General features: G+C 44.7%; 1 protein-coding gene across 1 annotated transcript; it reads right to left on the minus strand.

Annotated features, from left to right (window-relative positions):
• Positions 1 to 173: 173 nt before the first annotated feature.
• Positions 174 to 6,823, minus strand: LOC141027898 (uncharacterized). Its single transcript, XM_073505503.1, has 3 exons — positions 5,007 to 6,823; positions 4,692 to 4,910; positions 174 to 690 (listed from the first exon to the last, which is right to left on the minus strand). The coding sequence occupies exons 1-3, from the start codon at positions 5,140 to 5,142 to the stop codon at positions 596 to 598; spliced, it is 450 nt and encodes a 149-aa protein (XP_073361604.1). The 5' UTR covers positions 5,143 to 6,823; the 3' UTR covers positions 174 to 595.
• Between the last annotated feature and the right edge of the window lie 6,118 nt (positions 6,824 to 12,941).

The raw sequence follows: 12,941 nt of genomic DNA on the forward strand, positions 1-12,941 counted from the left end.
ATAGACATGGGCCTACTGATAGCACTTTGCTTTCTCATTGCTGTCTTTGTCTGCCCCTTCTATTCGGGAGGTTTTGGGTTGGAATTGGCACTCTGTATCAGTCCAAGACATGCTTACATGGCTCAAATCTGAGCCGACTTGGAGCATCGAGTATCTTTGGTTTGGGATTACAGCGGGTTTGGTGGGCTCTTTGGAACATCCAACTTTTTTTTTCCAACCGGGCTCGCACCCCTTTCCATTAATTTTGCAATCAACGGAAATACAATGTTCCAGTAGTTTTCCAAGACAACAAACCCAAAATAAGACTGAAAGGGGAGGAGCGAGCTGGAGCATCGACAGAAAACCCACCGCAAGAAGACCCTAAAACGGATCAACCGCCATGGGACGAAAACCTAACGACACTGACTAGCCACTACCCTAACCACAAAAGATAATAGTGCGAAACCTGAGAGGCTACATAGCCTACTCAGGGCATAAAGAGATAATCCTCCAAAATCACATATCACTCCAGGACGGGCATCAAACCCCAGTGGACTGGAAAACGAGCAGGTTAGCCGATCTGGATCCCATCTCCATCCTTCAAAAGCATCACACCTCACAAGTGAGACCTGTCCGCCAGAGTTGCTGCCGCATAAGCCAATCTCTTCACGCCCGCCTGAAACTTCGACCTATCTTCTTCTTTCAGCAGTCCTGCCCAATACAACATAAAAGAGCATGCACTGAAAACAGCCTCCAGTGGAGAACGAGCATTATATTTGTCAAAAGTGACTTTATTTCGAAGACATCAGATCCCCCAACACAAAGCAGCAATAATCATCATGTAGAACTTTTTTCCACCTGGGAAAAATTTATATAACCACGCCCAACTTTGCCATAGAGACCGTGGGCAACAGGATGCTCCAGCCGTGAGCCCCAGGGTCCCCCAGACTGTTCGAGCAAGAGGACATGTAAAAAATAGATGGTTTGCAGTTTCTATGTTAGTGCAGAAAGAGCAAACAGGATTCCCGGGCCAATTCCTCTTCCGCAAATTATCCCGCGTAAGCACAGCATTTTGAAATAGCTGCCACAGAAATATTTTGATTTTCAATGGGATACTAGCTTTCCGGATCCACTTATAGTTAGGACCAGCTAAATCCCTCTCCAACCATTCATACACAGATTTAGTGGTAAATCTTTTGTTCTTGCAGAGATTCCAAAACACAGTGTCAGGGGTAGTGTTTAAAGCATATTTTTTTGCCTCAGATATCACCCACTCCCACTGTTCATTAACCTCCCCAAACAGCCTGCGCCTGAAGCCCAGCTTGTAGTTTTTTGCCACAAAATCAGCAATAGTCCCATCCTGGTCCTGACACATGCTGAACAGGGTAGGGAATTTTTCACACAAGGGCGCAACATCTAACCATGGGTCATGCCAAACCCTAGCCAAGTTACCACTATTAATCTTGACAGCCCTTCCTGCCATATATGTCTCCTTAACTTTCATAATCGCTTTCCAGCAAGGGGAATCCGAAAAACGACTACGAATATTAGCCACAGTTTTGTTTTTGAAATATCTGGCCCGAATAATTTGCTGCCACAACCCATCTTTAGTTTCAAGCTTCCACCACCACTTAGTTAACAGACTAATGTGCTGCTTATGGAGGTCCTTGATCCCCAACCCACCTTTTCTTTTGGACCGGCAAACCCTAGCCCATTTCACCATATGATAAGCACGTTTTTTGTTCTTTCTTTTCCAGAAAAATCTTCTCCGGTGTTTATCCAGTTTATCAATAAAAGTCTTGTTGAACAAGAACATACACATAAGACAAGAAGGGATCCCATCCAAGCTCGAACCTAACAAGGTGAGCCTAGCTCCAGATGAAGCAGCATAGGCTATCCAGGCATCTAGTTTTTTTATCATCTTAGCATCCAGGAAATCCAACTCTATATTCTTCAAAGTGGAGTAGGAGATCGATGTACCCAAGTATTTCATAGGTAAAGAACCCACCTGACACCCAAACATCTCAGCATATACTGCATCAGTCTCATTATCCCCTCCTATAACAATAATTTCGCTCTTGTCGAAATTAATTTTCAATCCGGACATGAGTTCAAACAAATAAAGCAATAGTTTCACATTAACAACTTTATCTATATCATGCTCGAAGCAAATGACAGTATCATCTGCATATTGCAAAATCCCCACTCCATCCTTTATAAGATCAGAAGCCAACCCTTTGACGAGGCCATTTTTCTGGGCCGAAGTCATCATCTTAGTTAGGCATTCTGCCACAAGATTAAACAGGAACGGAGAGTGTGGATCACCTTGCCTGATCCCTTTAGCACTCTGTATATATGGTCCTAACTCATCATTGATCTTAACACTAACCATCCCATTCCTTAGGATCTGATTTACCCATCCACACCATTTTTGGTTAAAACCACGTTTAACATGACATTCTAGCAAAAAGTCCCAATTGACTTTGTCATAGGCTTTCTCAAAGTCAAGTTTGAGAATCACTCCTTTTTGTTTTTTGATATGAGTGTAGTGCATAATCTCATGTAGGGATAAAATGCCATCTACTATATGCCTCCCCTTGATAAAAGCATTTTGTTGTATGCTAAACAGTTTATGTGCATATTTTCCAGCCCTAAGGTCCATGACCTTGGTAATAAGTTTGTACGGACAACGCAATAAACAAATTGGTCTGTATTGCTGTATTCTACTAGCATTAGTTGACTTAGGCAATAAGGTAATAATGCCATAGTTCAACCTTTGCACATCCAGTTTCCCCTCATAGAACCATTCAAACAGAGCAAATAGGTCCGGAGCTACGACCTCCCAGCAATGTTGATAAAATTCAACCGGAATATTATCGGGCCCAGGTGCCCAGTTAGATTTCATGTCGAATAGGGCTTTTTTAATTTCCTCAATAGAGAAGGGTTTAGTCAGTTCATCATTGTCTTCAGAAGATATCCTTTCCTCATGGGACCAAAGATTTTCATCAATACGACAAAGGTTACCAGTGGTTGGTCCGAAGAGATTCTTATAATATTCAGTAGCATGCGCCAGGAGGTTCTTAGTCCCTTCAACAATGATCGCACCATACTCCAGTGAAATCATGGAATTTTTCCTTCGGCGGCCATTTGCTACCTTATGAAAAAAATTAGTATTGTTATCTCCTTTCAGGAGCCATCTCTGAGTAGAGAATTGATGCCAATACAGCTCTTCCTCCACATACATGTTACTGAGCTCTAGCAAAATTTCCAGTTTCTAGTATAGGCCTATCCACATAACCCAACAGTCTCCTCAAGCCCTTCCAGCTCTTGCAGTTCGAGCTTAATGATGTTTCTTCTGATCTTGTTATGCCCAAAAATATTGGAGCCCCACCCTTTAAAGAATTTTTTAATTCTCTTCAGTTTTATGTTCAGAGTGTCAATAGGGTCCTCGGTATATACAGGTCTCAACCAAATTTCAGCAACCAGAGGCAAAAACTCTGGGTTATTAAGCCAATTGTTGTCAAACTTAAAGCACCTATTACTTGGTGCTCTAGAGGAGGCCAAACCCCCATTCAACAACAAAGGGTTATGGTCAGATAACTCCCTCACTAGCTTACTAACTGAAACAAGAGGATACAAGTCCTCGGAGTCAGATGACATTAGTATCCTATCCAACTTCTCTAGGGTAGGATTCTCCTGCTTGTTAGACCAAGTATAACACCCTCCTGACATACTGATTTCTCTAAGCCCCAGAAGGTGGATGACTGAATTGAACACCTCAGAAAAATGGGACATGGGGGTTTTCTTGTTCTTCTCTCCACTGTGCCTAAGGATATTAAAGTCTCCTCCCACCAAATAAGGAATGTGGGTACTATTGCACATACTAGACAGTTCTGCAATGAATTCTGGTTTATTTTCATCCTGAGCTGCTCCATACACCACTAGCAGGGCCCAGTTGCATTTCTTACCTTTATCAAAAAGGTCCATTTGAAGGACATATTTTCCATGTTTAACATTGATAAGATCAAATTTGTCTTTATTGACACCACCCAAAATACCTCCTGATTTACCCCTGGAAGGAATCCCTTCCCATTTAAATTTACCTTCAGGGTCCAATTTCCTAAAATAGGAAGGATTATATGATTTTTTTTCATAGTCTCTTGCAGACAATAAAATCCACATCATTGGCATTAATGATATCAGTGAGGCAGGTAGACATGCCTTTCTTGCCTGCCCCCCTACAGTTCCATAATAGTCCTATCATTTATATCTTGCAGGTTTCCCCCTCTCCCTAGTAGGTCTGCCAGGATTCAGGGCAGACTTACCATCTTTATTTTTTATCTGACTCCTCGTTACAGGTTTGTCCATATCATGAGGGGACAGGACCTTCACTTTTTTCCTCTGTTGAGCATGTTTCCTTTTTTGTCTAGACTGTACCAGGATATAAGGCTCATCATCGTCTACATTTTCATTATCCCAAGTTAATAATAAGGGGATATCATTACCCAGCCAATCATTAATAGTAATAGGAGGAGTGTTAGTTTCAACCCTCTTATCATGTAACAAGTTTCTAGATACTTCTAATTCACGCAAAATATCTATCGTGTCAAAGCTATCATCAGGAATATGCACCCCCATCATAGCAGCCCGAGCAACAATAGCACTATCATCCAACACAGAGAATTGATTATTCAAGTGGGATATTTTTTTACCTTCAGCATCGCGCTTCTTTAGTCTGTTGGTGGCCGTCTCCTCCACGCGCTCCAGTTTCTGAAACTGTCTGCACGAAGCCCGCCCTTTAGGAGCCATATTTTCATGCATTGGCGATCCAGAAGGCGATTCAACAGTGTAAACACTGTGACTATCCCCCCCTTCAGTGGACCCTTCATCAAGAGGCACAATATGAGGCAGAGATGGCCACACCACATAATCTGACAAGGGAGGAAATTTTTCTCCATAAGAGTCATCAACATATTGCATAAACATCGGAGATGGAGGAATAGGAGTTTGGATAATATCCCAAGCACCTTTTTTCATATTGCCAGCAATATTAGGAGACCTTTCCATCTCATCCCCTGATATCTCATCAGTTTTTTCCTCATAAGATTTTTCAGCTGGTGATTCAGGATAAGACATTTTCTCAGCTGCATATTCTCTGGCCATAGATTCGAGCAAAAGCTCAGTATGATTTCCCTCATCGCTTTCCCCCTCCTCCTCACTTTCAGCTACTGCAGATAATCTTTGTGACCCCTTATCATAATTTTGAGAAGAGAAATTCCCATCACAGATGCACCGGTTTCCCCTTGCCCATCAGAAGAAGCAGGATATGAAATCATCCTGGCTTTCTTTGGGAAAGAGGGTGATGCACTGCTGTCCACAGTGACAGAGGCCTGATTTTTCTCTCCTCCAGCTGTCACAATTTTTTCAACCTCATAATAAAAGTCATAGAATTGTTCCCCCAACATGCCCTCAGCAGTGGGGGGGATTTTTTTCAGCTCTCTACATCCAAGAAGAATTCTAACGTACTCAGGTTTATGCAGAGTAGATTCATCCACCTCAAGAGTGATACCTACTAACCCTCCTGCATATGCAACATGTTTAGAACATCTTTTCTCTAAAGGAATATTACTAACTCTAACCCATGCTTTTTCCATTTCCCCTTTAGCACCAACAGAAGCTGACCAGGGCTTTAAGTTGACCACAGCAGCCCCATCTTTCACAGGTAGGCGTTTCCCATAGCAACAGGCCCTCTCCACCTCACTAGCATTAGGAAATTTCATCACAAATTGATTATGACCAATGGGACGAGCTGTACAGCTCCATTTTTTTACCAGGCTTATGAGCAAAGAAGCCATTAAACTCATATTCAATTTCTTTAGCTGTGGCACTCCCCTCCACAATAGAAATCACTACATTGTTCGTTTTTTCATTCTTCTTAGCAACACACAAATCAGGGATATAGAAAAAGCTCTGCCCAGAGGATTGGAAACCACACAACAAAGGTACGCATTCCCACGGCCTCAGAGTCTGACACAACTGCGCCATATGCCCAAGCTTATTGCATTTCTCACAACGAACAGTAGGGCAGCGAGGAGCAAAGTGACCTGGGAGGTTGCAGTTGAGGCAGAGCTTGTCGTTGACCTTGGCAGTTGGATCTGGAGCATCCACCGCTGCCGATGAAGCTGTCTGAGCCGTCGACGTCGTCGTATTCGCCCGCGCCTTGGCGTCTCCACCCATCGCCCTTGCCGCAGCCTCCCATCGATCTTCAGTACCTCCGCCAGATCTGGCCCCTCCAGATGGTGGCGACGGCGGATCTGGGCGTTGTCACACCATGTGGCGAGAGGGATTCACCTACGCCGTCTTGCGTCCACCGCCGAATCCACCGCGCGTCGAGGAGTCGCGCCATCTGCCAGATCTGCCTCCCCCATGCTCCCCCATCGATGCGGATGAAGCACCGCGCCCGCGCGCGCGAGCACCCGCCACCTGAGCGAACGAACGCTCGTCGCCGCCCACCTTGCCACGCCACCACCCGAAGGAATCTCGCGAGGGGGGAGAAGAGGAATGGCAAACCCTAGTTTTCTCCCATAGGTGCCCGAAGAGCGGAGCGAGATGAGAGTCGCGGCTCTCAATAATGGAGGTAGGTGGGAGGGATATGATGCGTCTGCTCCCTCTCCGCGCCCCGCGGTCTCCCCCTGGTCAGATCTGGGCCCGCTGTGGCGGTGAGACCGCCATGGATCCACCTCTCTCGTGGTGTCAGATGTACCACATCCGACCGCTGCATGGCACCTCCCCTCCCCCACCGGCATGCATGTCCCCACCTCCCGCGTCTCCGTGCATGGCGCACTGTCAACCCTAGCCCGGTGACACGGGAAGGAAATGATCTGATCCGGCTCGATGCACTCCCCCTCGTGTAGATATCGTGCATCCACCGTCACGCCACGCGTGTCAACCAGGACCATACGAAGCGCGCCGTGCCAGAGGACGATCTCGCCGGCGGCGGCGGTGAGGACGCGTGCCGTGACGAGGTCGGCGACGTACGTGACGCGCCAGCGTGTCTCACGAGTCTCGCGTTCCATCTCGTTCAGACAGGAATCTCTCCGGAACATCCAACTGACTGACGTCATCTTTCACACATTACTTTCCTGCAGCAATGGAGGCGTCTTTGGCCCAGCAAGACGCAGGATCTCTTGAGCACCATCATCAGCGAGTGCCGTCATCGCCTTCTGATTATTAGGAATAGATCTTAATTACTGGGATGCTATGTCGCTCAGATTCTGTAATCCCCTGATGTCTGTTTAACCTCAATGTATCCTGATCTTGGAGTGAGTTAGTATTTTTCTCTGTTATAGGAAGTCTTGCACTCCGTTTTCTTCACTGTGATTATTCAGTTGTTATTTCCTCAAATCACGGGATACAGAACCGCCACTCTGAATCCTGCCTCCCCCACACAAGAGGCAACCGCGCGGCCCGCCGCTGCCCAACATGGCCCGGTGAAAAATGAAACACATTTTCAAAGTGCATGCTATCTCAGCCGTGACACGAACGGCGACCTCACGACTCGCGACAGCTTTCGGGTGGAATACTACAGAGTACCTGATGCAACCACTAAGTAGTTCCTAGCTGAAGATCCTGTGGCATTTTGGATCTAGTAAAATATTCTCGACTATTTTCATCGACAACAATAAGACGCCTTTGATAGTTTCATCACCCTTGACAGGACGTGGTGTTTCGGAGCTCAATCTCAAATGAGCTCGGGTGAACAGCAAAACCCGAAAAAACTAAAATAAAATCAAAAAATTCTGAATTTTTTATGACAAACATTGACGGCGCTCACAAAATTTCATATGAAATGGCATTCGTGGAAGTCATGGCAAAAATATAAACGATGCTCCAAAAGTGTTTTTTTTACATTTTGGAGTGCTGATTTTGTGTTTTTTCTCACGACTTCCATGAATTTTATGATGAAACTTTGCAAGCACTCAAAACATCTGTCAACGTTCGCCACAAAACAAATATTTTTTTTGACTTTTCTAATATTTTTGGATTACTGTTCATCACGAACTCAAAATGAGCTCGCGAGCAGAAGATGACTTTCGCCCTCGATGCTGCTTTACTACATTCTTTGGTAGCAATAATAAGTATGTCTTATATGTAAGTATTTATATGGTGTGTGTATCCAGGTTGTAATATTCACTCCCTCTGTCCCATAGCTTGAAAAACGATTTATAGAAAAAACAACTTTTTTTTCACCAAGAATGTTAGAAGCAACACTGTCGTTTTGTTCACTCCAGCAAAGAAAAGGTTCCGAAACTTCCCCCTCCTCCCTCCAAAGGGGGCCATTGTCCCCTACTCTAGAAAAACTACCCCTAATTATAGGTTTGAATATCAATTATTTATTAGAGTTCATGCATAAGCATCAGGGCTCTTCGCGTTTTCGCTCCCCTTGGCGGCAGTACTGTGCAAGCTAGCACACTACATCTACATGCTGGTCCAAGGCGCACCACCACCACCCTTGTTGTCGATGGCACCACCGCGCTCGTCCACCTCGTCGCCGCCACCACGGTTGGCATTGAGGACATTTGTTGCCGGCAACGCCAGCGTCAAGAATCTTAGCACGGCATCTTGGAGCCTTGCCTTCGGGCTTGTTCATGCACTCTTAGAGCGAGCAGCCGGTACCCCTCCTCCGTCGGGGAGCCGCCAGAGCTCCCCCGACGACGGCGAGGAGGGCACCGTGATGGTGCACCTCCCCGTTCGCTGCAGCCGGCACCGTGATGGGCCGATCTAGTGACGTGGGCGTCGAGCGCGGCATCGACGCGACAGGCGCAGCGCTCCTCGCCGAGCAGACTCGGCGAGAGGATGGTACCAAGACTTCAATCTCCTTGTTCTTTCGGTGGTTTTTGCTTCCGGTTCCTCTGTTCGTCATGGGTAGTTCTTCGTGGAGTAGTAGTTTTCGAGCTCATGAAAACCCCCCTTTCTGTACTAGGTAATTTGGAAGTTTTTAGCATAGAGGTCTGTTTAGGGCGCATCTATGCCTCATCTACTCATGTACAAAATTGTGGGCTCGTTTCGCTTTCTTTCTCAGTCCTTTGTTATTGTTTGGGAGCACCTATAGCGGAAAAAAAGTTGACTGACGCAAACTGTTATTGTTTTGGTTTCCACTGATTAGGCCTACTGGACGGAGGTAGAACTAGGCTAAATCTTACAATGTTTGTACGTGTTCATATGCCATTTCTTTTTATAGAGAATAAATAGTGAAAATGTAGTGTAATGTAAAATTAAAATAAACATGTTCATGAATTGAAAATCATTAACTCCTTTATTTTTTATTACATATATATACTTGTCATTTTCATGGTAAAAAAACTAAAACAATTGTTTAGGATAGAAAAACCACTGTTTTAGTATTATTACACCTTCTTTATTTGTAATCGCATTTACATTTATGAAGACATGTCTTGCCCGTGCATGTTTAATAGTAGGTTGAATAAAAGCTCTCATAATTTCCTAAAAAAAGATGAGACGTGCATGCACCTGCGTGCCCTGCACGATCTCCTCCCTCGCTACTTCTCTGTATGGAGGAACGATCCCTCAGCCTACTGCGCGCCCACTAATCATGGTCATGTACTCATGTATACATGGATTCTTACCCCACAAAAATATGTATACATGGATTCACGTTAAATTTCTGTCCACGTACGGTACGTGAGGCGTGGCCCACACTGCCATGAATCGTGCTCATCAGCTCCTAGTAATGTTAAAGATACATAGAGTTACACGGGATTTACAAGCTGGTGAGTTTTGATTAGAACGAAAGAGTTTCTTTCTAACTAACTAACCTCTCTTCCCTGATTTTCAAGAGGGTGGGCCTCTCCTCTCCCTTAGTCTCCAATCAAAACTCATCAATTTTTAAATTCTGTGCAACTCTATGTATCTCTAGCATTACTTCGTCAGCTCACCTCGCTCCTCCCGTCGACCATCCGCTATATACATGCTTGCATAATACTTTTTGCCTCCTCTCCTTCCTCCTCTCACCCGCTAAGTACGAGTTCTCTCCCGCCCTCCGTCCACCACCGACTGCTGAAAAAAATCAGCTCTTCTCCTCTGCATCCATGGTCTCTATCAGTGGCAAAGCTTCATTGGGCCAAAGGGGGCCATTGTCCCCTACTCCAGAAAACTACCCCTAATTATTAGGTTTGAATATCAATTATTTCTTAGAGTTCATGCATAATTGGCGCGCTCGTCCTCCTTGTTGTCGTTGCCACAGTTGGCGTTGAGGACATTCGTCGCCGACAACGCCAACGTCGAGAATCTTAGCACGGCGTGTTGGAGCCCTGCCTTCGGGCTTGTCCATGCGCTCCTGGAGCGAGCAGCCGGTGGCCCTCCTCCGCCGGAGCTCCCCTGGTGACGTGGGGGAGGGCACCGAGATGGTGCACCTCCCCGTTCGCTGCAGCCGGCACCGCGATGGTGCACATCCCCGTTCGCTGCAGCCGGCACCGCGATGGGCCGACCGAGTGACGTGGGCGTCGAGCGCGGCATCGACGCGGCGGGCACAACGCTCCTTGCCGAGCAGACTCGGCGAGAGGATGGTACCAGGTCTTCGATCTCCTTGTTCTTTCGGTGGTTTCTGCTTCCGGTTCCTCTGTTCATCAAGGGTAGTTCTTCATGGAGTATTAGTTTTCGAGCTCATGAAAGCCCCTCTGCCTGTACTAGGTAATTTGGAAGTTTCTAGCATATGGGTCTGTTTAGGACGCATCTATGCCATATCTACTCATGTACTCCCTCCATAAAGAAATATATAAAAGCATTTAGATCATTATTTTAATAATCTAACACTCTTATATTTCTTTACAGAGTACAAGATTGTGGGCTCGTTTCGTTTTCTTTCTCTCAGTCCTTTGTTATTGTTTGGGAGCACCTATAGCTCAGCGGAAAAAAAAATTGACTGACGCAAATTGTCATTGTTTTGGTTTCCACTGATTAGCCCTACTGGTTGTATTGTGGTTATCCAGTTGCTGCTGTGTAGTGAGAAGCGAAAATAAAAATCTTGTGTTCTGCCGCAACAGAGTAAAAACAAAAAGTATATCAGGGCGGCTTGTTCCCAGCAGGGCTCCGTCAATGCATTGAGCACTGTTGCTCTGTATGATTAGAGATAAATCTTATTCCTATTTTAGTTGCAAGAAAAAGGAGCAGACATGGTACGAGCTCTAGGACAAGTATACAAACGTGACATGCTTGGTTACTTTGTCAACATTCCAGCCCACCAGGGTTCAAGTCCTGGTGTTCGCATTTATTTCAGAATTTCCGGCGATGCGCATTCAGTGGGAGAAGACGTTCCTATCGATGACGAGGTGCCTACGGTGACTTCGTAAATTTCAAGATGATATGCAGGCTATGTCTTTCGGAGGTGCTCATAGGGCATGGTGTGCGTGTGTGCGTTCATATATAGAGGGTGAGTGTATGCGCGTGTATTGTGTTCAAAAAAACATTCCAGTGTATAAAAAAGAAAAATGGAGGAAATGGAACATGACTAAGGTGGTGTTTGGTTCTCTAGTCCTAGGACTTTTTCTAGTCCCTAGGACTTTTTGAAGAAGACTCTCAAGGAGGTGCTTCTAAAGACTTTTAGCAAAAAGTCTCAAAAAAGTTCCTCCCTGTTTGGTTTGCTAGGGACTTTTTTTAGTCCCAATACAAAAAAGTCCCTGGAACCAAACACCCCCTAAAAACCGATGAAAACACATTTAAATGAGATAAAAAATGTAACTAGTTAGAATGAAAAAACTGAGTTAAGACATGAAAATATGCTTTAAACTGATACATGAACAATGAACTGGCAGAGTGGACGGTAAAATCTTCTAAAAATGTATACCGTTCTTTTTATTCCATTGTACAACGAATTGTCTGAATGTTGTACAGTGTGTACGTGCTTCGTTTGTGCACTGATGCCCTGTGTTTTGTTGAACCTATAGCTTGATGCATGATTGGTCGCTCAAGCTCGCTTGTGTTCCGTTGTTATTCCACTAAGGCTGATCGACGTAGAACTTTTCTTCACACAAAGTTGTTAATTGCCATGCAGCTGGAACATGGCGTGAAAAGGCTCATCTCATTCTCCTTTTGAAATGCTTTGTGTGTTAAAGCACAGGAAAAAAAATACATGATGAACATTTTATAAACAATTTCAAAATGTTCATTCGGGTGTTGAAAACAATTTTTAAAATGTTCATGAATTAGAAAAGCATTTTCAACAAACGAGACAAAACATTTTATAAAAAAGCGATGAAATTTTTGGAAATACGTGATGGATTTATTTTAAAATGAAGCAAACATTTTATAAGTCACACGATAGAGAAAAAACCAAAAAGGGAAAAAGTAAAAATATACATTAAAAAGATTCGTTACTGCTGGAAATTTTACAGAAAAGCCCGTGAGTAGAATAACAGATGTGAGCACCTAGGAAAAAGAGCAAAAATGGGGTCTGATTTGGATAAATGTTAAGTTGTTCCAGAAAAAACTGGGATAAATATTAACTGGATTAAAAGCCGTGTGTTGTTGCTAAACTTGTGAAAGGATGAGGACCACTTGATTTGAACACACAAAAAAGACCGTTTGTGTGTCAAGGCCAAATGCATGACAAGGGTGGACTTGGAAAAAAAAAAGACAAAAGGGTCAGGGCCTGTTGTGTGTCGAGTATGAGCTTGCAACTGGTACAAAAGGGTGTAGCCATTTGCGTGTCAGTAATGAACATGGAACTGTGCTAAGGCGGTCGAGGACAAAAGTTCCTTATCAATGGTGAACTTACAACTAGGACAAAAATGGTTGACCCCCAGTTGCGTGTTGATGGTGGACTTGCAAACTGGAGTATCGCCGTCATTGCCCCTCCCTCACCGGAGTCGGGCAAACCTTGTTGTAGTAGACAGTCGGGAATTCGTCGTGCTAAGGCCCCATTGGACTAGCGCACCAGAGTAGCA

Source organism: Aegilops tauschii, chromosome 7, assembly GCF_002575655.3.
Source record: "Aegilops tauschii subsp. strangulata cultivar AL8/78 chromosome 7, Aet v6.0, whole genome shotgun sequence".
NCBI classification, from domain to species: Eukaryota; Viridiplantae; Streptophyta; class Magnoliopsida; order Poales; family Poaceae; genus Aegilops; species Aegilops tauschii.

Bases quoted from the DNA above. Each gene is read 5' to 3' on its own strand.
- LOC141027898 (XM_073505503.1), bottom strand. From the start codon at position 5,142: ATGGCCAGAGAATATGCAGCTGAGAAAATGTCTTATCCTGAATCACCA. The intron at 4,911-5,006 runs GTGCTTGGGATA...CTCCCTTGTCAG, and splicing joins TGCTGGCAATATGAAAAAAG to ATTATGTGGTGTGGCCATCT. The intron at 691-4,691 runs GTAAAAAAATAT...TGTATTGGGCAG, and splicing joins AAAGAAGCGCGATGCTGAAG to GACTGCTGAAAGAAGAAGAT.